This window comes from Anopheles coluzzii, chromosome 2, assembly GCF_943734685.1.
Source record: "Anopheles coluzzii chromosome 2, AcolN3, whole genome shotgun sequence".
Taxonomy (NCBI): domain Eukaryota; kingdom Metazoa; phylum Arthropoda; class Insecta; order Diptera; family Culicidae; genus Anopheles; species Anopheles coluzzii.
Window position 1 is genome coordinate 90006478 of NC_064670.1, and position 24411 is coordinate 90030888.

Genomic DNA, 24411 nt, shown 5'->3' on the forward strand with positions numbered 1-24411 from the left:
GGTGGTGCGTAGGGTGCGTGGCGCTCCCGGCACTTCTGGAGCATCTGCCGTAGAGTTTAAATTGGGTCAGTGGTGGATTTACCTTCAACAAAACCCAGCTTGGTAGCTGCCGAAGAAATTTGTAGCAAGGGGCACTGGTATGTATGTGTCTCATACCTGAACAGAAAACGGGAAAATGTCAGCCTTCTGAAGCAGATATTTTACGGAAATAAAAACGTGCCGACAATTTCCCATTCTTGTTCACTTCATGGTACTGGTACTTCATGCATGGTATTTTGGTATGCAGGTATGGTATTTAAACTATCATTGTGTTCCAAAAACTCCCTTCTCGGCTCATCGAAATCTACGGCCTTACAAGGACTGCCAAGACTTGCTTTCACCACGAGATTCGAGTCGTTTCTTCGGTTCGTTTAGTGGTACGATCCAAATGCGATTCAACAATACCAATTACCAGGTTGCAATCACCAGGAAATGCCAGAATTATAAGCCATGAGTTTACAAGTGTCCTCATCATTTTCACACTTCCTGGATTGTTTGTTTTGGAAAGTAAACTTTATACAACAGGAATTGGAATCTTGCGACCAGGAATTGGAATCTACCCTTATTGGACAGGATCATTTTGGATCCAACAGCATTTTCCAATGTACCTGTCCAAAAAGGGTGCCGTAGAGTCGAAATCCCGTCACAAGAAGTTCACTTCCAGAAAGAAAGTTTCGTTACGTTATGAGAACCTCGGAAGAACACTGTAAAATGTTTTATGAGATAGATCGATCATCTAGTATAGTGATCTCAAACCTCTTGTCTCTGGCGTGAACATAGGTGGTCCGCGAAAGATTTGATTGGTGAACACAGTGGTCCGCAATCCTAAAAAGGTTAAAGAGCACTGATCTAATGTTCAACGATCTTTTACAAAATTTGAAATTCAGCGATCTCTTCAAGATGATTAAAATCTGGTAGATTTTTCGTTTCGAATTTCCATTCCAAAATGTTTTCAACGGCCTGGATTACATATAGCCAGAAAAACCTTTCTCAATCTTCTCTACCATCTCGAGATTATAGCCGTCAGTTGGAGTCACTGCTTTTTAAACATGTACCGTACCGTTTTAAACATGTAAAGGTATCCGAACACAAGGCTACGTGTGATCAGCAAGTTTTACATTATTCAGCAAGTTTAAATCCTATTTCAGATCCTATTTTTTTAAATATATCACACTGTTCTAGTGACATGCTGAAATTTCAACTTCAAGATGGCAAAAACAAGAAATGGGATGACTATTAGATTCGATCAAGCACATGACTTACACACGATGTCACCTATTAAGAAAAAATATAAACCACATTAAGTAAGGCAACTAAAGGATGTACTCAAGATCGCTGAAGCCAAACCCACCGCCAATAAATACGAAACAGCAAAACAACAAAAATAACCAAACCGGTCGGCAACAACAACCCCCAAAATCTCTCAAAATGCCGATCGCTTCATTTCATAAAACTTACATTGGTTTTATTATCCGAATTTTGTTCGACTTTTAATGCAAAAACGACATACTTCTACAGTAGAATTTGATCTGTTTTAAATTTTATTTTCTTTGTATTTTACTATCTCTGTTTACTGCATTTGTTTTGTTGCTTTTACCTTCTGTTTGTCTCTGGTTTTGTTAAATAACTTTCTTTTCCATATTTTTACACTTCTTTTTAAACGGTAAATCACATGCATTCGACAAATTTTACACAGAAACTTGTTTTTACAAATTCAGCTTTCGCTCGCCGTTGCCCGCACTCGCCCTACACAGCTGCGGCTTATCGGCGCATACATCGCACTCCGCATACAGTGTAGCCGTCCCCCTCTTCCCGACCATCTATTACGTGTAATGTTGTCCAAAATGTGGAACAACGATCGTTGCGCATTGATTGTTTCGATCGAGCAGTATCGGCGATATCGGCATCAGCTTCGTTTGTCCGTTTGTCCACTACACTTTCTAGCCACAATGATGCACAAGGTGGAATATCCTTTAGCGTCTAACCCCCCCTTCCCTTTTATAGTACAAAAACTGACCACGATTAGTTTAATCAATACGCTAATTCAAGTAAACTATGGCTTATTCAGAATAAAATGTTTGTCATGCTACGTAGTGTGTTTCGATTTGCTCATTACGTCTCCTTTTCTCCGAATACAAAAATATCTTTGTATATGAACCATGGCGAACGCTAGTGATGGCCCTGACTATACGATTACAATTAACTTAAAAACTGTTTTCATCTTACGAGCATTGTTAAGTATTTGTATATATATATTTATATTATAGAAATCAAACACATTGCCGTGCTGTTTCATCACTTGTGAAGGTTTAAAATTCGCATGTGCCACCACGTTCCCATCCCGGGGGACAATGTTTTGCTAGCTTCGGCAGTTACTTGATTCTCGAATCGAAGTGAAATTAGGCTTCTTTTTTGACTGAAAGTTGGTTTGGTTGTGGTTCGATAACTATAACTATGTACAATTAAGAACGAAGAGCGGTATGCACTAGAATAAGAGAGAGATTCGTTGATGGTAAAACGAAGTTAAAAGACTATTTGATTCAGTGTGGACTAAAACGCTTTTAGACTAAAACGAAAACCCCGAAACACGCACACTACGATCGCAATATACATAAAGCATTGCCAAAATGCGCCATTATGAGAGTATTCTTTCCAGTTGGGGAAATGGAATGTCGTTAACGATTTGCGATAACACCTTTCTTGTTCTGCTACCACTGCTGAAAGTGAATGTTTTTTTTAGCTAAAATGATTGTTTTGTGCATTTACAATGTTTCATGCATATCCGAAACCCTTGATCCGGACTATATTGAGGGTACGCACGTAGAGTACGCACGTGGAGTGAAATAAATATAAAAATATAGCCAAAATACGTATTTCGCTGCTGCCACCAACTATCATGCAGCGCCAGCACCCTAAAATCTTATCCGGCAGGAGTGGAACTAAACATGGGCAATACTAAAACTAGCAAAACATTTGCGGCACGATTGAAATGTCCCCCCACACTCCCCTCCTACCCAGCGCGATTCGCAGCCTTCAAGCGGGACAAGCGATACGGCATTGCGTTACGGTCGTAATTATACTGAAGATAGTGACAAGAGCGTTCTTCTAGTTAAGTGTGATTATGTGCAGTTTATGAACACATTAACATTTTACAACTTACTGTTACACAGCAATCATAAAAAAGCTTCCTTGTATACGGCTTGCCAGAAGGGCCCCCCACCTCTCTCAATTCCATGCTGTGAGTGGCGTTCACCACCACCCTCACTTCCACACCCAGCCCGCTAGCTAAAATGATTCTCACTCGATCAGTCCTTTCTCCATTGAATTTGATCCATCCTGTTCACACCATCACGAGAACGATTCATGACGCGCTGGTTGTCAGGGCCAGCGTCTCTTTGCTTGACTTGGCCTCCTTCTTCAGCTGCTTGGTCGTCGCCAGTGGCGCAACAGTAGCAGCAGCAACAGCACCACCACCACCACCAGTAGCATCAACCTCTTCCACCTTAGACACATCGTTTACGCTTCCGCCCGAATGACCCGAGTGCCGGTCGCAGAAGGATTGGAAATCCTCCGTCAACTTCCAGTGCTGTTTGTGGGCGCAGATGTAGTGCGCCTTGGCGTGGCATCCCTGATGCAGGCAGCTCAGCACGGCGCCATAGTTTCGGCACAGCTGGCACTGATGCCGACAGCAGTTCCAGATGGCAGCCTCCAGCCCGACAATGCGCGTCCCAACCATATACACGCCGGGCGCCCACACCAGACAGTCCTCGTGCGTCCACACCTCGTACGTGTTATCGCTCGCCTTGACCATGCCGTAGAAAATCTCGCACGCCGACCGATCGACCACATCGTCGCACGGTTCCTGCTTCAGTGCCATCGCTTTGGCACTGCTCGGTCCTGCCGGTGCGCCGGGTACCGCTGCCGCAGCTCCGGCGGCGTTTTTTCGCTTCTTACCCTTGGGCTGGAATAGAAAATTGACAAGAGGCAGAGGATTAGCATTAAGCAGTGCAACAAAGTGTGATCGAATGCCGACTTGCAGCGGTCTAGCGCAGTCGTATGCTTACCCCGCCTTGCTGCTGCTGCTCTTTCAGCTTTTCCGCGGCCCGCCGCTGCTTCGCCTGGCTCGATTCGAGATCTTCGCGCGTTCGCCGCACGCTGAAGAAGTCCACATCCACCTGGCTCTGCTCGTACTCGCCCGAGGCCGTGCTGATGATGTACGGTCCGAACAGATCGCCGAGCCGGAACTTATGCGGCCCCGTCTTGCAGAACACGCACATCCAGCTCGTGTCGGTCGTGTCCGCGTCGTACTTGGTGCTGAGCGTGCTCACGTGCAGGCCGCGGATTTTGCTGCGTTCCGAGCTGTTCAGGCTGTTGCCGAACTTTTTCGTTTTGTGCTGCGTCTTCTCGCCGTCCTCCTCGCTGATCGGGGCATTGATGACCGTGTGGCTTCCGCTCGACTTGACCTGCACGTACGGCCCCCGGTACTTGCCTCCGCCGCCGGCCTCCGCGCTGGACGTATTATTGGTGCCCGCCCCGGACCAGGCACCGCCCTCGTCGCGCTCGTCCTGCTTGCTTCCCTTGCCCTTGTTGCCGCTGCCGCCCGCCTTTCCCTTCTTGCCCGCGGCCGGGCCTTTTTTACCGGGCTTTCCCCTTTTCTGCTTGCTGTTTAGCGCCTTCAGACCGAGCATCGGCGGCCCTTCCGGTTCCAGGAACGGGACGGACGGTTTGCCGTTCGACTTTTTCTTCGGTCCGCGCTTGCGTTTCGCGGCCGGCGTACTAGTGGCCATTTCACCGGCCGGTCCTCCCTTGCTGCCAATACTGCGCTTTTGTGCTGGAGTTAGTGGCTTTTTCCCGCTACCCGTCCCGGCCGGACTATCACTGCCGGTTGCTGTTGCTGCTGCTGCTGCTGCCGCTGCGGCCGACGCTGCTAGATCGTTCGATAGCTGCTTCATCACCTCGCTATCGGACAGGTTCTTCGCTGGCGCAGCACTGTCGATCGCTGCTGTCACCGGCTCAACCGCGCTCGAGCCTCGATCCTCACTACTGCTGGCCGATTCGGCTCGTAACACCGAGTCGGTACGCTTCTCCGGTTCCTCCTCGATGCCGGCAAACATTTCCTCTAGCTTATTTTCCACCTGTGGAGTGCGCAAAGGAATATTTTAGCTTTACAATGCTGCAATTGATACAAAGCCGCAAGCACACTTACCTCTTCGTAGCTGCTGTCAGCTGCGTTTGCCTTTTTGTCAGCCTTGTGAACGTTTTCCCCATCACCACCACCCTCCGGTACGTCCTTCGCGGGCAGGGCAGGCCCGTTACAATGCATCCCGGACGTAGCAGGCAACCCCTCGTCCCCGATGCCGTTCTCGGTCCCGGCCTTGTCGGCGAAAAACTTGGACGCCATCGCCGTCGTCGCCGACACCATGGCGGCGATCTTGTCGATCGTTTCGCAATCGTTCATCGCCGCCGCCGCGGTGCCGCTAAGCTTACCATCCTCAGCAGCTACCGCAACGGGCGGCACTGTGCTGTTCGCGCTCATATTGCTTTGGATGAGGGATTCTAGCAGCTTTTGCTGGTCGGGGGACGCTTCGGCCAGCGGGCCCGCCTTTCGGAAGAGCTCGTGCGGCAAATCGTTCGCGTGCGGCTGACCACCGCTACCTGCCCGGGGGCCAGCACCTTCCACCGGCGCGCTGGCATGTGATGTAGGCTGACTAAGATCGCACTGTGCCGCAGCTAAACCGTGACTGAGCGCATTAATACCTTCGATGGCGAGTGCCGTGATGTCGTTCCGGCCGGTGTGATTCGAGCGCAAGCCGTCCAGCTCGTCGAGCATTGCGGATGCCGTCGGCGGCCCGTCCGTGGATGGTTTGGCGCCGTGGAATAGGGATTTGCCCTCCTCGGGCGGAAAGGCGGCGGCATTCATTTTGTTCGTTTTCTCCGGTTTTCGCCTTCGTCGCGCGTTGCCGTTGCTCCTGCTGTTGGACGAATCGACCGAATCTTCGCTCGACGCCATACTGTGACCGGTCGGCGAAGCGGCCGGGTTGGCCATCGGACAGGCCGGTATCGATGCACCGACGGACAGATCGTGGCTGCTGCCCCCAGCAAGCAACGAGCCAATTGCTCGGGCCGCCACACTGCCCACATCTGGTCCTTCGGCTGCGGACGCCGTAGCGTCCGTGTTTAGCGCTAGCGATGGCACGGCGGCGTTGCTGGTCGGCAAGGGAAATGCACCGGTCAAACAGTCCACCCCGAGCTTGCCATCGATGTTGGACGAGCCGAGCAGCAGGTTGAGCTGTGGTGGGCTTCTACTTCTGGTCGGGCTTAGCGCTGCTGACTGCACCGACGATGATCTCGCCGGCGAGGCTGGAAAGGGCAAACATTGGTTGGTTGTCAGTAAATCTCGTTGCTAGTAGCCAACCACCGATACACCTACTTCGTTTCGGTGAAACCGACAGGGCGTTGCAGTGCATCGTCTGCAAAACGAACTCTTTCACCAAATCCGCCGACTCGATGTGCGAGAACTGTTACCAGAAAGGGGATCGAAAACGAGATTTAGCGTTACCTTTGCGTATGTATCGAACAGACCAAGCCCATACTTACACAATCCCGTCCATTCTTGCCATCCATTTCGCTGTTGATTTGCTTCGCATCCTTCACCAGCAAGCTGCCCGACACGAGTGCGGCCAGCTCGTTCGCGGTACGGTTGTTCAGTGCTCCTGCACCGAACCCATTGCCGCCGGCCCGCATCATACTCGCACCGATGACACTGCTGCTGTTGCTGCCGTCGTTGATTGCGTTCGTCAGGGCGAAGCTGTTGGACGATGTGCTGCCTGCTCCACCGCCCGTGCCCGGCGTCAGGGATGTGCCCATGCCCTGCATGCGTTCCTTCAGTGCCGCTACCGTGGTCGATTGGATGACGCCGCCCGGAGCCGGACCGACGTTCGCCGATGGTGATGCACGTGCTTGCTGATGGTTGCTGTGGAGGGGAAGAAGTAGGTCCGCATTAAAACACCTACTCGCTCACAAACGTACGCTCTCGCTTTCCCTTACCTTCCGGAAAGGCCACCATCGCCGGCGAGACCGTGAGCGCCCCCGCCGGTGGGAATGTTTGATGGCAGTGTCGTTGAGGAGGTGTGCGTTCCATGCGTCGAGCCGGTCGCCGCCGGCACCGGGACGTTGTTGTGCGCTCCCTTCGGGGACGGTGTGCTGCGGCTGGCGGACGACAGCGTCAGATCGACCGATCCCAATGGCATACCGACGTTTCGGCCGTACCCCTGCAGCAGTGGGTTCATTTCAATGTTCTGCAAAATACGTACAATGTTGATGGTCACACGATGGAAATTCGTAAAAACAAAAACAAAAACGACATTACATTCATCATGTTTCCGCTCATCAGGCTGTACATCTTGTCCTGGTGCGTTGTTGGTGGTGCGGGCCATGTTAACGGCGAGCGTGCCATCGACCGTTCGCTCGACATGTGTGCCAGCTGTGGTTGCCGTGGAACATATGACGGGACCTGTGCAGGGGGGAAAATGCTTTTAGCAGCTGGTACCAGAAATGGCGCGTCTTTCACATATACCTGTAGCGGACTCCACGTAGTGTTCGGTTGCCCTAAACGCCCATGCGGCGGATTGTGCCCAGACATTGCTAGACGTTTATAGCGACTGGGACGCTTGGGACATTCGTGATGCTGCCTTCCCGTCCCGTCCCGTCTGCCAGCCAATCACGCTAGTGATCAACTACTGCGGGCTACTACAAGGAAATTGTAACTTGTCGTGTTTCTATGTGAATCTCTCTGGAATTTAAATCAAACAGCATTGGCATTCAGTTGCTCGTTTCACCCTGCCACTCGCACCACTATGTTAATCCACCTCGCGCATTCGGCAATCCCGTATCCTGGGCCTGATCCTGTACCATTGATGCACGCTACACTTTGGCCGGATTATTCATATCGTTTTCCTTCGCTCTCACACACTACGAACGACCGTCGGGAACACAATCCATCTCAAACGATCATTGGAACCGGCATTCGATGAGGGAAACAATGGCAAGCACAAAGTACGATTCCAAACCAGCATGACCTTATATCCTACGCTGACGAACACACCGTTGCATTGATAATGAACATCGCACACTCGCATTAATGATGATGATGATGGCGATGGTGATGATGGTGATGGGCCAATGAAAAGGACAAAGCTCTACACACACCTCCAACGCATGAATGGACAGTTCTAGCTAGGACAGTTCGCTTGCCGAGCCGTCACTTCCCGTCCGGATTTGTTGATTGTCCGGCTACTTTTTGCGACACGCGCCGGTTTTACACAGTACCACACACACGCATATTGTGTAAAAATCGATCCGCCAAAGTTATGCTCGCCAATCAACGGGTGAGCGGCAGGGGTGTGTGCGAGTTGGGTGAGTAGTGAACTTGCTTATGCTCGTCGCCGTCCGACGGCTGCACGCATATACACAGCTTCTGCCACATACATACACGCACACGCACCTTTCTCACACAGACCGAGAGGATACGCAAGCCAGCCTGCTCTTCTTTTTTTCCTTCTTTCCTGCCTTCTTTTCTTCTCGCTTGGTGGTGTGTGCGGGCAGATCTCTACGCCATCGAAAGGGGATTAGAGTGTGGCTCTGGCCGGAGCGTCGTTCACGTCGCAGCCGATCACGTTCACGGACACGGCACGCTGGCGCTTTTACTTCTCCCTATTCCTGCTCGCAAACTAACAACTCGGGACAATCACAGTAACGATGCGTATGCTTTTCATTCGCGAAACGGGGTAAAACACGGCAAGAGCAAGCAGTCCCCCATCATCGGTCTCGGGAGGGAAAAAACACCGCCTAATCATCGCACCAAGCTGTCACAGCGCAGCCTGCCGCGATGTTTGCTGCGACGTTCTGCTGCAAGGGGGAGTTCTACTTGGGCAACATCATAAAAAGAACACGTTAGAGCGTTTCTACATACACCGAGAATGCAGCTGAGAAAATAACTGACAGCATGCTTTGACAGCGACTGACAGCATTTTCGGTGAGAGAATTCTCCTCGGCATGCAAAGAACGATGGAGCTGAGAAAAAATTGAATTGGTAGTTTATAGCGATCGATCAATTATAGTTTGCATTTTTGCCGTCTAATAATCGTAGAAATATTATTAAAAAGTAAAAGAAACTTTTTTGATTTCATTTTAGCGATTAAAATGGATTTTTTCAACATCATTTTAAAAGTCTCATCTCGGCGCTTTTCAGAGCTTCTACACACACCAGCGTGAGAAACCGGTTGTCAATTCTCTCACAGCCATTTCTCAGCTGCTTTCTCGGTGTATGTAGAAACGCTAGAAGTTCTAACTTGGAACAGTGGAAAAATGTATCACTTTTTGCTTTAAAGAATACAGTAGAACGTCGATTATCCGGGAACGGATTAACCGGCAGGCGGCTTAGCCGTGCGCATAAATCTGACAGCTGTTCATGCGTACAGCGAATGTTTGCAGAGATAGTCAAGTGGGTAACCAGTTTCTTATGCAGCTCTGTAGTGTCTAGTGGTATTTTGGAAATTCATTTTTGTTCATGAACAGTTGTTAAACCTATAGTTATTGATTAAAATTATATTCTACTAACGATTAATCGATTGATTTCAGGTGAATTAATCATAAAACTAGTGAATTTCATTTATTTTATATGCGTTTGACATTTCTTGGACCATTATCCGTGCAAGTCGATTAACCGGCAACCGTCCGGTCCCGAGCTGCCCGGATAATCGACGCTCTACTGTACTACATATCCGTGAAAATTGAATAGATAACTTTTTTGCAATATTCCAATTAAAAGGACATGATGTATACCCGCTCGAGGATCTAATAATTCATAAACTCAACTTCAGATGTGGTAATTATCTCTAAAACAAGACTAACGAAAAAATAAGTTCATTTAACCTTCTTTTCTATGACCAAACATGCTCCCTCATCTATATGACCACATACCCGGGTAGGTAATACATTTTACAAGGGAATTTTAATTTTTATTGGTGAAAGAATGTCTTTTTTAAATTATTTTATGTAGCTATAATAACAATACTTCTTTTTATGTTATAAATGTATGATGTATGGCTTTTAGTTATGTTTATTTAATTCACAGTAAATTGTTCAACTGACACTAAGGGCGGTGGCAACGCTGATCGGATGCGATTTTATCTGACGAGATTCATATGGGATTTGACAGATAACGTCGGACGTGCGATTTCGTCGTCCGACGTTATCTGTCAAATCCCATATAAAAATTTGACAGGCCGTCCGATAAAATCGCATGCCAAAAAGTGTTGCCACCGCCCTAATAGATCTCCACGTCGTCCCGATTGTTGGGGCAATCATTTCTATCTATATGACTTTAGTAGAATATTTGGAGCTAAAAAACTTCTGGAATTACTTCTATAAATATAAGTACATGCATTACTATACATACCATTACAAAATTAACTACTAAACTGCAACCAAAATCTTTTATTGTATGTATTACCAACACTAGTAGGTGGTTATAGAAGTAAGGGGTAAAAGTAGATTTTATTTTTTAAAGTACATTTAAAAAAATTAAAATTCTGATTTTTTTACCACTGTTTGAAAACATGTTTTTTCTAGACATTCTGAAAATTGGATCGATTCGATTTTTCAATAAAAAAAAATATTATAAAAATGAATGAACATAACATACACGGGTAGGTGGTTATAGAAATGAATTAATTAATGATTAATTAATGGTTAATTCTCAATGCACTTATTATGTCCTACTCCCACGCACAAGGTGGATCTTCTTCTTCTTCTTCTTAGGCTCAACAACCTTTGTCGGTCAAGGCCTGCATGTACCATGGTCGTATGCCGGCATGGTCCATTCGTGGCTTGAACCCATGACGGGCATGTCATGAAGTCGTACGAGTTGACGACTGTACCACGACACCGGCACAAGGTGGATAACCTTCCATATAAAGTATAAAATAACATAATTTAAAATAATTTAATAAAATATTTCAAAATATAATATTTACTTATTTCTGGTCTAGGATAACTGCCATACGTTTTATGTTTCACAATATTTGATCAATACCCACCGAAATCATTTTCTCTCATTTTCAACGTGTAAATGCAGCAGCAGCTTTTTTGTCTTTTGTTCTCTACTCCTTTTTGCACCGGGAATTCATCGCAAATCCAGCGCGGATTGCGATGTTATTTAAACGAAGCAAGAATAAGGCTTTTATTTTTTTATTCAACTATCATTTAGTATAATGTTGATGATTATGCGGGATCGGATGTTTACCATTTGCGCATAAAATAGGAAATAATTTTAAACACCACAAAAGCAATTTATCAATTCAACTTCACCTTTCCTTAAAAATGTATTTCAAACATCGTATATGATAACGAACTTCTCTGCATCTTTTGGTTCTACATGCAACATGGTCTTCTTATTACAATTTTAACACTTTCAAAGCTTATCTTAAATGCACGATGCATACCGTTGCGGGGACATGGACAACATTTACCATAACTTCTCTAACGGCTTGTCGCCGGAATGTTCAATTGCACGTAGCACCTCCTCGTAAAGAACTGCGGTAACATCGTCGAATGTCTTATCGGCGTCAATCGCTTTCCAGTAGCGGTCATCCTTCAGCATGCCATACCGCTCAATCACCTTCTTCTGAAAGCCGGCCACTTCATACCGCTCGTCACCGAAGCCTCCGCGCCTCGCCAGAGCATCCATCGACAGGGTAAGCAGTATCACGAGGTCGGGCTTCAGCAGCCCCGACTCGGGCGCTTTGCACCATTCCATATCGAGACCCTTGGCACTGCTGAATGCAACGCCCGAGTAGGAGTACCGGTCAACGATCAGGTTGACGCCAGCCTTCAGCAGCTTCTCCATCTCCTTCATCCGTTCCCAGCGATTCAGCGTAAACAGCAGATGGATGCCCTCGTCCGTGAAGTCGTCTTTGCGCGTCAGATAACCATTTATGAGCTGACCGCACTGGGTCGATCGGTCCGGAAAGTTCATGTACTGGGCTCGTATGTTCACCTGCATCAATTTGTCAACTGAAAACAGATCCGGTACCGTGGCAATGTAAATAATCCCTCTTCCGGCAAAGGCTTCCGGCACCATAGTTACCCAGCGTTTTGCATTGCGTCGTTTTGCCGGTGCGATCACATCCTTCCAGCACGATAAAGGCACCCCTTTTTCCTTGCGATTCCGGCATTTTATCGAACGTACGACTGGATATGGTTCTGGTATTTTGGCGCACTTGTGCCGACAGCAATTTGGCAAGTTGTTTAGCCGCCATCGAGCTTCGACTGAAGGTATACGGTTTTCTTTTTCACCGGGCTGGTTCGAAAAGCGGACATTCAATGATATTAGAGTACATCCTCGTACAATTCTGTTTTCTTGTTTTTTTTCCATTCTAAAACAATGGATTTTTAAATAATTTATATCATAATTGTTTTAATCAGGGAATTTATATTGTTTTTTTTACAGCGGTGCGTTTGTTTACATTGTTTGCAGCGGTACCTTGACAGCCGGGCATTCCTGTTTATTTTTCACCAGGTTTGGGGCGGTTTGACATTTACCGCACACAGAAAAGAAAACACAAACATCTTGCAAAGGAAGCTGGCGTTGCAAAGAAATTAACAAAAACGAATAATATCTTCCACCTAGCTTGTGCAAACAACGGAGAAAGCGACTACCCGTAGACCAACGCAGTGACTTTCAGCGCAGTGTAAATATATTGCAGAACAATTGCTACGAAACGCAACAAAATGAGTGCGAAAAAGTATCTAAAGATGCCAGCCCAACAGCCAGCGCAGCCTGCGGCCAAAACGGAAAAGGAGGAGCAATTATGGAACGCACTGAAGCGCCACATCATGCGGGAACGGGAACGGAAAAAGCAAGGTACATTTGCTCTTGACCAGAATCGCATCGATTCCATTCACATGTAAGCTAACTTTTTTTTTGTTTTTGTTCCGGCTTCCATTTCAACACAGAGCTCCAGGCCGAGGTAGAGGAGGAGCGGTTGCGACGGGAGCGGGAGGAACGGGAAAAGCAGGACGTCATGACGCTCGGCGAGACGAAGGAGCAAATACTGATGCTCGAAAAGAACTTGGACGAACTGCGGAACGAAAAGCAGCAGCTGTTTCTGCAGCTGAAAAAAGTGCTTAACGAAGACGACAACAGGAAACGGCAGATGAAAGAGTGAGTTTACGCCGGCGGCATGCTCATCGTATGCGTACGGCGGGTACTTTGTATTGACAACATTGTTCCTTTTTTTCTTTTGGTTTTTCCATTAGGGAGATGTTTGCGATACAAAATATTCCGCAGCAAATATTCTTACCTCAGCGGTCCATGCCACCGCACCAGCAGCAGCATATGATGCATAAAGTGAGTCAACCCGAAGTGATGCTCTCGTCGGAACGCATATTCACCGACGCTTACCCCAACTTGCAGGGCAACCCGCAGGTGAATGTGGGCAAACGCACCCACAGCCCTTCGCCCGTACAGCACGTCCAGGGCTACTATAAGCAGCCCAATCTCAACAATCAACCCTATGCGCTGCCGCAGAGTAAGTACTACCATCCACGATCTCTCGCGTACCGTACCGCACTGTCCGGTCCGGTTTCCGAGCCGGAGACATGGAGAAGGAGCCGCTCCTGGCACGCTTGGTCAACCAGGAGGTGCACTCTGCGAGGATTGATGCTTTCACTCGCACAAACTCGTTTGTGCACTGCGGTGACTCGTTTCGTTGTGCAATACTCTGCCGCCAACGGTTTGAATGTTTTAATCACATCTTTTGTTTCTAGCCCTCAGTCCCAGTTCAGTTCATGAAGTGTCAACCTTTCAGTTCATAAGCCGTCTCTCACCCATTTGCTGGAGGGTTTTGCCGCTGCAAACACAAGAGTTTTGTGAATTAATTGTCGTCCCCTGTTGTTTTGTGTTTATTATAAAAACAAAAACTTATACCATTACGATAACAGACTATGCTGATGTGTGTTTCGCATCATTTTAGCTTCATCTCACCAAATGCCTCTTCTTGGTCGCTGCGTAAACAAGATGCGCCTACGAACCACCAACGCCTTATTTGGCTGCCCTTTGATTTGATGTAACGCTCCGACATGTTTCTTACGTTTCATTTTGTTTCCTTTTCTCTCTTTCTCTCTTTTTTCTATATACTTCCCCCCATCCTCCCTTTACGCTCCCGTATGATTTTGTCTCATCGTTGCGCATTCGTTTCCCATTCGCGGTATCAAATGGTCAATTTTTGAATAACACAGAGATCGAGGAAGGTAGACGGGGCGGAGAGGTGGCCCGTGCCGTGTTGTGGAACAGTGAGTTGAATTCAATATTGTATAATATTTTCTCTTTGTTTTGTTTTTCTTTTATTTTCTTAATTCATCTTTGTTTAGTACGTTACTCAATGCACCAAATATGCTCGTGCAAGTGAATAAAACACGAGTAATCATAAATGCCTTCAAAATAGTTGCAATTAAAAAAAAGAAAACAAAGCGATCAAACCGTTTTTTTTTTTTGAAGAACTGATAACAATTGTTTTGAAGGCATTTCCGAAGTAGTGTAAAAATGGTCGTGCGAAATCTATTATTAGCTTGGTGTGACAAATGTTTGATGGTATGGTTACAGTACACCTAACATCCAAATCAAACCAATATAGTTTAGAGGAATGTGTGTAAGTGTGCGAATTGAGTAACATTTAGCATTTAGCCTTCATTCCGGTATGATTAGTTCCTCATCAATGCTTGGGTGGTACCGTGGTCCCCTGGCACAGCTGGCCTTTTCAAATGATTTCCCTTGTTTTCCCACCCTGCGCCTTTAAACCAAAACCCCGATCAGACCCCTAACACTGTCATGCTTTGGTAATTGGTTTTTAGATCGGTTTTAGTTAGCACGAACCTCCAATCCCCATCACATATTAAGTGAGTTTATCCATACACCTTATAAGTTTGCTTTTGCTGCTTGATTCCTAAGTGCATACGTAGAGCCACACAACATTATTTCAATATCACGTACCAGTCCCCACGAAGCGCGAATGTTTTATGATATATAAGTATTACATTGTTTAACAACACATCAGACATTGTAGCTTGGGCGTCATTTTATGAATGGTTTGTTGCATTTTGGTTTAGACTTTCGTTCATTATTAATCCTTCATTCGGTTCTATGTATAAGGCACAACACCTCTCAAAACTGGGTATTGCCAACAAGAAGTCTATCATTGTGTTGTAATTGTTACTTTGTATCGTAAGGGTAAATTAAGGCAAGAGCAGTAGCATGTATTTGAAAATACAGATAAGAGAAAGGTACATTTAGCTTGACGTCGAATCTGTTGATCGCATCAAATTCAATTTCACTGATATTTTGCAAGAAAAACAAATGCAAAATGGCTTGTTCAACATGGTCAAGATAATATCAGAAGCGAGGGAGAAAAACGTCTTGACTAGATTTAGACAATTTCATATAGCATCAAAATCTGTTAGCGTATGTAAATAAAGTAAAATGCGCGTGTGTGCAGTTGCGTTTGTATGTATGGGTGTGTGTGTGTGTGTGAGTGTGTGTGTGTGTGTAAAATGTAAATTAAAAAAAAAAAGTTAAGCAAAAACTAAACGCTCTTTTTAGCTAGCTTCCAAAACTCGCCCATGGTACGAGACAAATAATGATTTCTTCTTATGCTTTTCCAGAGTCCCAATACTGTCCGCCGGTTGGTTTCTATCCGGGCGCCCCGCCAGCAAACCCGCAGGACAACCGTCCACCGCCGCAGCCGCAGATTTTGTACCCGTACCAGAGCAGCCTCACCATTCCGATGCGCCAGTACGTGGACATACCGAGCCAGCCCGGTCCGATGGTGCAGCCGAAACCGGAGCAGCTGATCGTTAGCGGTAAGGTGGGGCCGCTGCCGCCATCGCAAACGAACCTCTATCACATCCCGACGCTGGACCACACCGTCGCGGCCATGCACGGCCAGCAGCCGCCGATGAAAACCATCACGATCGAGAAGATCCCGCAGGAGCGGCTCGTGCCGTACCACATCGAGCTCGTCAAGCACGACGAGCGCAAGGATCTGCGGCAGCTGCAGGGCGTGCCGCCGCAGGCGCAGCCGCCGCCCGGCGTGGTAGCGACCCACCTGCCCGAGGGGATCGTGTACGCGCCCAGCCTGCGGCCAGCCGCTATTCAAATGCACACGATCGCTACCAACCAGCAAGTAAGCGCCATTGACTTATCCAAGTACTGCTGACACGGACGGCTTTTTCGGTTATCGCTTATGTTTTCCTATCACTCACACGCATCCGCACACGGTTACGTTTATGCACGTAGCACGCTAGACAATGTTGCTTCCATTGATTCTATTTTGGCTTATTCCTTCCTATCGCGAGATGTATGTATCCGAAATGCCACGCTGACGACGTCAAGACGATGGAAGTTTTTTAACCCTTTCCGCCCTTTTCTCGAACACCAACTCACACCTTTCTACATAGTGAGCCTAGAACGCGACGGGGTAGTATTACACAGAACACGTTACTAAACCCATTATATACTGGAAGGGTTCACACATTTTCATAACCCTATGGTTGGTACCGTACCAGCACGATTGGTCACTAATGTACTTCTTCTGCATTTTACTCGTTTAACCCTGTAAAGCTATTAGGACTTTCTACTTCTATTAGGATTATGTTTTGTTGTTTTTTTCTACTATTTTTCCACACATATCTTTCAATAAACAGATGACAACTGAACACATGAACCACACAGGCACATTGCACCTCGCTTGTACAAACATTCTAACAACGATTTAGATACCATCCATCATTTTCTATCATCCCTTAACCTCTTCATACTAAGTTTTGCATACGTTTAAGTTTTGGCTGAGTTGCACCGTGTTTGCGCGTGGTGCACACGTCCGTTGCGCGCACACCATCTGATACTGAATCATTGTAAGACCTTAAACCACAAAAAAGCAACGCACGGTTTTTATTTCTCTTGCTGCCATCTAGCTGCCGAAGAGCGGAAGCATCACGCAGGGTTACCCGTCGGCGCGACCGCCACCGATCAGCAATCCCCAGCAACAGCCACCTCCCCAGATGCATTACAGTCGCCACCGGTACTAGGAGGCATGGGTGGGTCACAGTCGAACGGACGAGCGCTTTTGGGTAAAGCAAAATATGCTAAGATAAAAGAACATACTTTCTCTATCTCGTAAGAAAAAAAAGGTAACAAGACGTTGCGTTTATCTATGGTCATCATGGAAACTTTTTTGTTTTATATATTATAACATATGCAATATAATAGTAGGCTTGTGGGGGGGTGGGGGGGGGGGGGGGGTAAAGCATTTATAAAGCTTAAGCACGAGATGAAGGAAAATAAACGTTTGCTGGATCGGTGTACAAAAAGCGTTAGTAGTTGGTGGCTAAAGTATTGAGAAAACAGGGCACGTTCAACCGCATATGATTAATATAATGTCATCGTACAACGATGTTTTTTTTTCTTTCCTACGTTCAACCAATTAGGACGCGTTCGTTGTGAAGTATTTTAAAAAATTTATTAAGCCGAATAAGTTAGAAAATAAATTATACAATAGTAGGAAAGTGCTAATACAAAATATGTGTGCCTACGCACGTGAAACAGACAATCTCTCTTAGCCCCGGGCACACGGTTTCTTTGCTGCGCTGTTTGCACACTATAGTTCTAGTGAAAAAAGAAACATCACATAAGGTTTGCATTTGTATGTATGTTTGATTATTAGTGTTAATTATTATTATTATTATTTCATTTGTATTATTATTATTATTTTAACACTCGTATTGCCCTATTTTCATCACTTTTTACTGACTATTTTTTCTTTCTTTTTTTGTTGTTAAACTGTACCGTTTCACGCTGCCCTTTCTAGCAACAGTGCTAAAAAGGCTGCGCTTTATCGCATTATATGGGGGCCGTTAGGTTGTGGTTGATTTTTTTTTTCATTCAACTAACGGGATCTTTGCGTTTGCGCGCTTTTCTGTGAAGTGGAGGTTTCTTTGTAAAATTTCTATCTGGTTCGGTGGACGCGTTACTACATAAATGTACTACACATGCGTCATATGTAACAGTAGTTCAAAGTAGGTTACGGGATTTCAAACAAGATACTCAACTCTACACAGAGGAGAAAGTTGGAGATGAAAATGTCAGTTTGAAAAATCTTGATTCTGCTAGGAAGAATGTGCGCGCGTTGTAGCAGTACCGTAGCAGCAGCAGTTTTGAGAAAAGTTGAATTCACTGAACAGTTAGATAAAAGTCTCTTTCTTTTTGCTTTTCTTATCTCAAACATTTTAACTTATCGTTGGTTTTGTGCTATTATTTCTCAACTAACGCTCCGGTGTTGCTCTCAACTGCGCATACTAATATAATCGTCGGAGTATTTGTGGTTTGTTTAAATTCATCGTTGAAAAAACATTGCTTACCATTTGCATATTTCCTATATCGGTATTTTTACTATTTGTTGATTTGCTTGCAACAAGATTTGTATGCCATGTGTGTTTGTGTATGAAGGATAGAGGACTTGCCCCAAAACTACCGAAAAACTGTTCCGTGCTCGTCCACTATGCACTTTTGCATACACATTTGCACAATGGTTGATGCACTTAGGCTTGGTTTGTGTATGTCACGTTAAGATAGTTAAATGCAGTAAAATACTGACGTATGATTTTGTTTACATTAGGGGGAACACTCCTACGTAGACGCTAAATATCTCTGCTATCTATAACGGACTCTTTTTCAAGTGTTGGCGACATGGTGCCGCAGGCGAACCAATGTTGTTGCCATTATTAGGGGATACTACAGCTTGGCCATTGGTATAAATGCACGAAGCAATGTGATGATCATACACATTATTGGATAATTGTCGTTGTTGCGTTAGAATTCAATGAAATGGGGATCCTAACACAGAGGCGTGATGAATTTGCGGAACGCAATTTTTTAAATTTTCTATTACCAAGATCAGTGCATTCAGTTGTCTTTTAGCAAAGCATAATTGTTTTCGAGAGTTTTTGTTTTCTTACGCAAGCAAATATATATATTTTTACGATTTAGCTCATTACGCGGTGTCAACAACAAGCTACGATTGCGGCTATTGCTGCTCACGTGCACTTTTATCTGCACTTACACCTCTGCCTCAACGTACCTAAACCACTCGCTCGGTAAACGCTTATCATACTCTTTCACTGTAAAGTGAATATAACTGGTTGATCGAATCGAGGTAATGCCACTTTAAATATGATATCTCTTACACACTATTAAAAACTGGATGTTTACCTTGCAATACTCTACACGCTCAAATGCCCAAAAAGAGATAAAACTGCTAGAACGGCTCAAAATATCTCACTTTGTTCTCTACTTCTTGCTGCTGTTTGCTGCTCACTAGAGGTTAATGCTTTGTGTTTATGTTGCACAAATCGCGAAGCTGCGTGTGTGTGAATTTTTTGTCGATGTGAGTGTGTGTGTGTGTGTGTTTTTTTTGTAATGCTGTGCGTCTCATTTTTCACTAGATCTCATGTATATTAAGAAACTGAACTGTCATTTTTATCGCTTAATAGCTTATTTTATCATTGGTTAAGTATTGTTTTTTTTTATTCACGCCGAGTGAACGCACGGTTGTTGCTTCTTATGTGTCAATGCTCAAAATACACGCTTTTGCTCTTAATCGCTAATCCTATCCATGCTGTGTGTTTATGTAAATTAAAGCTTACATTATAAATTGCTCTTGAAAATGTCTCCCAACATCGGGTGATCGGTGTTTGATGCTTTGCAAACAAACTAAATTGGGCTAGAAAACTGTTAAATGCATTTTTTGTTTGCCACTTGCCATCCGTTGTGTGCTGATCGGATTCATATTGTATTAAAAGGGGGATAGATGTAGTGGTAGAAGTACGATTGGTTTCATACAGGGCTTTCCAGTGGTTCTCATAATTGTGGGACTTTTCCTTGCCTCTTTCCTATGGGAAGTGAACTTCATATGATTTAAGTTGGTCTCTATGGCACCCTTTTTGGACAAGCTCCTTGGAAATTCCTGTTGGATTTGTCCAATAAACGTGCTATAGAGTCCAATTCCCATTACATTAAGTTCATTTCGAGTAAGAAAGAGGCAATAAAGTGTCCGAGAGCTATGAGAACTCCTGTGAAACCCTGTAATCAAGTATTTGGCCCTAATATTCCCATTTGCACGCCTGCTAGTAAACTAAAATGTGTTTACCCAAATCTAAAAGTAGATTCCTCGTTTTAATGCAGATTGTCATAGAATGGTATAGAATGGTACGATAATGTCATTTGCTGTAATATGCCACAAACAATCTATTCTATTCGAACGGTTCGCTATCAATATCGTTATTTATGGCTAAAACTCTATTGCTTTCAGGTGAAAATCAAACACTGGTCCTGTGCAAGACTGTTCCCGTTCGGTTGATAACGTAACGTTGATAAATCGGTTACCTTTGCGTGAAATCGAAGGAAATCGTGTGAAATGAAAATCATGTTTTCCCCCCCGTAAAGTAAGATGGTGTTGTGATCATCCCAGTAGAAGCTAGATTCACTGGAAAATGCATTCAAAGCGTACAGTATTCCACCAAGCTCGGTATCGTCTTTAGCAGCTCTTCGATGTTGTGCTGGCGCAAATGGGCCACCAGTGCGTCGCTCGACGACCGTAGCAGCTTTACGAACGTTTGCAGGTTTTCCACCAGCTCCTTCGTCATCGACTCACCGTTAAGCGTGATCTGCTCGGCAAGCTTGGCACCGACGTCGGCCTGCACCAGCAGCTCGTCCAGCGTGTTGCTCTCGGACGCCGCCTTGCTGTGGTAAAGCGTGGTCAAAATGCTCAACGCAATCAGGGCCTCGTTTTGCATCACCAGATGCGTGGAGGCGAGCATGCCGACCATACTGGCGACCGCTCCCTCGATAGCGACAAACTTCCGCAGCCCCGTATCGTCCATCGGTGCCTTTGCACTGCTGTCGCGCTGCTGGTAGGCGTGCTTGATCAGCCATGCCATCAGCCGTAACGACTCGCCCAGGACGCCGGTAAATTCGGACGTTTGGCTCCAGTGTACCAGCTGTTTGACTAGCTTTTCGTTTTGCAACAGCTGGGAGGCAAGATTTTCTAAAAAAAAAAGGGAAATTTAACACACGGTTGCAAGAAATCGATGAAAATTGACAAAAAACAACCAACCTTGCCCGTCGACGGTCATTCGTAGCGTGCCGAGCAGTTTGAACACTACCGGCGCTTGATGTATTTCCAGCATTGGTAAAATAATGTCCACCAAACCGGCCTCTATGACGGCAGCCTTATTTGGTTTCGGTATAACCAAGTTTTTCAGTGTACTTAGCAGCGCATGTTGAAGCGTCATCTGGTGTTCCGTTCCATTATTTTTAGCCAAAATAGCTATCGATGAAAAAAAACAAGAAGGAAAAGGATTTTAAATAAATCCTGTCCTCCATTTCTGTGGAAGCAATAACCATAGACATACCTAGCAGTTTGTGCATAATTTTGTTCTCCACCATATGAATGCAGTGGCTGTCCGTTCGGGCAAAGTTTCCAAGCGCAAGCACGCCGGTTGTTAGCAGTTCTACGTCGGACGAATCTAGCCAATCTTCCATGCACTTCAAGAGTGGCGTTGAGTACAGATAGTGCATCGATTTGTCTAAAGAAAAACAGAAGAAGAAACCCATTCAACATTCGCAAAGAGGTTGTAGTCGAAGAAGCTATTTACCTCCCGTCAGTATCAGCACAATCAAGTCGCAGGCCAGCTTCATAAGTACGCGTGCCTCGTCCGTGTTGGCGAACGTTTTGTACTTTTCCAGCAGCTGGTAGATCGTTTCGCACAGCCCCTCCTCTGCCAGCAGCAGCTTCACGTCATCGTTTTGCGCCTCGTAGTGTAGCAGCGCGAGACACGACTCGGCAATGTCCGGGTTGGTGCATTTGGCCAAAATCTGCGCGATCGTTTTGTTCAGCGACGGCGCAAAGTAGAGATCGCTGATCTGCTCAGTCAGGATGCTGAGCGGGGGCAGTATGCTCAGCAGCAGCTCCTCGTGCCGGTCCACATCGCACAGGCAGCGCGTCAGGATTCGCTCCAGCCGATCGATCAGCTTCAGCTCGACCGCTCGCTCCGCAATCTCGTCACTGCCCAGCAGGTAGTTCGAAATGAGCCCACAGCGAACGCGCACAAACTGTTCCCGGTCCTCGTCGTCCGTATCGACGTCGTAATCGAGCAGCGCGAAAAACCGTTCATCGGCACCGAGCTCTTTGATAATGTTTCGCGCCTCGTCGTTCGCGTAGCAGATGTTGCCCAGGGCGCGGCAAATTTGCGTCGCCAGCTCGAGGGCGGCGCGATCGGTTGCGTTACCGCCGTTCTGCGCTGCCGGGCTTTGCAGCAGCTCTGTCAGCCGCCGGATGATGTCTTCCTTGGAAAACTTGGTTCGCTGATGTTCGGTTTTGGCCACCTCGGCAATGCAACGGGCCACCTGTATCTGCACGCCAGCATCGGGCAGCTGCAGCAGCTCCAGCAAATCGTTCTTAATATCGTATTTATCACAGAGGTTCGTTTCCGCATCGGATAGTTGCTTCAGCAACGGTAGGGCACGTTCAGAACTTTTCTCCAGCGTTGCATTCTTTAACCCGGCGATGATTTCATCCATTTCAGCTATTACGGGGCGCAGAAGGAGGAAAATTTGAGGAAGAGAAAATTAAAGATAAGAAAGGAATCGCACACTGATTAGACCGACACAGAAATGCCTTTAATACGGCACACTAGTTCATTGACTTTTCAGAAACTCAAAAAGGTAGCGCAAAGTATACAAAAAAGAAACATGGAAACAAATGCTAAGAAACCAGATGTGTATTAAATTATTCGTTTCCTCTTCTTCCTCTCATCCATGGAAGACCCCGAAACGGTGAGTTATTTAAAAGTCTGAATCGTTCTGAGTGCGATCGATGTACTTCATTTACATCTCTCGCACAACGAGCGCAGCAACCAGGCACCGCAAACATAAACACTGCTCCTCCTCCACGGAGACTTCTCGGGCGGCGTTGTTACAATTGCGTTCGAGCATAAAAATAACATAAACTCTCTCTCTCGCCAACCAGCGGCGCTAGAATTCTTTTCTTTTTTTTTTTCAGTGCACGTGTGGTGCAATTCCTCACAACACATGCCACCGGAGCAAATACGATTGTTTCCCCCGTTTCGCAAGGATGCGTTTCTTTTCATTCCGTTTATCGATCGGGGGAACCCGAACCTAGATGATGCTACTGCGGGGATGCTTGCGTTGGCGTTACCTTCCATCCTGTTGACCGGATTGCGGGTGTGATAACTAGCAGTTTGTTTAGTTTTATGCGCACAATCGAACTTTCAATGCATTCATAAATCAACCACCAGCACACGGATATGTTTTATCGTTTTGCACAATTTGCTGCTTTTTCTTGCAACACTATACACCCGAAGAGAACTGGAAGAAATGCTCCTTTTCAGACCTTACTTTTGGATTCGATCTTAATTAAAAACATTCTAAGCACACACTTTCAAACGGGAGCGACCTACCCAAGCAACAGACGTTTGACAGTTGGCAGCAAATGTCCGTTGCGCAGAATCAGATACTTCTACGTCAAGTGCTGTAGTGCGGTTGAATTGACCGTTAATTTGAAGTCAAAATGACAATCCTACGCATACTCGCCGGACACGACTAAACTTATGGAAACATGCAGAAAACGTAAGAAGCAAATCGAGCAACGGTTATTTTCGTTTCCGACACGTAGAAATATTCACATTTTGTTAAATATAACGTCTGTTATGATCTGATTCCCCCAATGAGTAGAAGTATTCTATAAGATATGTACAGTTGCAATTCGTATATTTTAGTATACATGCTCTTACATTGAACGTCAGAAAGATGGCTGACATCTCAATTAAAAAGTATACATATGTAATTATTCAGTTTTTTCTTAAATAGAGCAGACACAACGCTTTTAATTTCCAGTAGGTACGCTCAGACCCCATATAACCAAATCGGTCTTAACCCACTGTAAAGCCACTTCAAACCCACGTGGATTAGTGGTGGTCGATTCAGTCGTTAACCCACCAAATTTTAGAACAATCGGAGCTGTCAGTTCCGATCATATGTATTGACCTACCACGCGCTTGGCCCACCTTTTCCAAACATGTTGACGAGGAAAATGTGGATCAAGAGCGGGCTAGGGTAAATATGCTTAACAGGATTTTAACACATCGATTACTTTAACTCATTCACTTACATCACAGCATAACTTCGTCAACATTTTAAATCTAAAAACTGTGCACTGACCAGCGAAATGGATGAGTCCA

General features: G+C 45.7%; 4 protein-coding genes across 5 annotated transcripts; 1 reads left to right on the forward strand and 3 right to left on the reverse strand.

Moving 5' to 3' along the window:
• Window positions 1-1478: 1478 nt before the first annotated feature.
• On the reverse strand, window positions 1479-9358 carry LOC120949412 (uncharacterized protein CG5098). The gene is made up of 9 exons (XM_040366686.2): window positions 7908-9358; window positions 7616-7831; window positions 7409-7552; window positions 7087-7337; window positions 6637-7012; window positions 6470-6557; window positions 5246-6399; window positions 4104-5174; window positions 1479-4000 (listed from the first exon to the last, which is right to left on the reverse strand). The coding sequence occupies exons 2-9, from the start codon at window positions 7679-7681 to the stop codon at window positions 3401-3403; spliced, it is 3750 nt and encodes a 1249-aa protein (XP_040222620.2). The 5' UTR covers window positions 7682-7831; window positions 7908-9358; the 3' UTR covers window positions 1479-3400.
• A 2032-nt stretch (window positions 9359-11390) lies between these two features.
• On the reverse strand, window positions 11391-12374 carry LOC120948266 (thymidylate kinase). Its single transcript, XM_040364407.2, has 2 exons — window positions 12188-12374; window positions 11391-12114 (listed from the first exon to the last, which is right to left on the reverse strand). The coding sequence occupies exons 1-2, from the start codon at window positions 12357-12359 to the stop codon at window positions 11567-11569; spliced, it is 720 nt and encodes a 239-aa protein (XP_040220341.2). The 5' UTR covers window positions 12360-12374; the 3' UTR covers window positions 11391-11566.
• Window positions 12375-12624: 250 nt separating this feature from the next.
• On the forward strand, window positions 12625-17968 carry LOC120948265 (uncharacterized). Of its 2 annotated transcripts, XM_040364406.2 has the most exons (7): window positions 12625-12964; window positions 13057-13264; window positions 13360-13450; window positions 13517-13631; window positions 14341-14394; window positions 15760-16280; window positions 17071-17968. In XM_040364406.2, the coding sequence occupies exons 1-7, from the start codon at window positions 12832-12834 to the stop codon at window positions 17182-17184; spliced, it is 1236 nt and encodes a 411-aa protein (XP_040220340.2). In that variant the 5' UTR covers window positions 12625-12831; the 3' UTR covers window positions 17185-17968. The 2 variants fall into 2 exon arrangements, with proteins under 2 accessions (XP_040220340.2, XP_040220339.2); XM_040364405.2 differs by having other exon boundaries at window positions 13360-13631.
• On the reverse strand, window positions 17790-23733 carry LOC120948264 (GTPase-GDP dissociation stimulator vimar). Its single transcript, XM_040364404.2, has 5 exons — window positions 23370-23733; window positions 21808-22737; window positions 21565-21738; window positions 21267-21479; window positions 17790-21197 (listed from the first exon to the last, which is right to left on the reverse strand). Exons 1-5 carry the CDS (start codon window positions 23374-23376, stop codon window positions 20650-20652), a joined length of 1872 nt encoding a protein of 623 aa, XP_040220338.2. The 5' UTR covers window positions 23377-23733; the 3' UTR covers window positions 17790-20649.
• Between the last annotated feature and the right edge of the window lie 678 nt (window positions 23734-24411).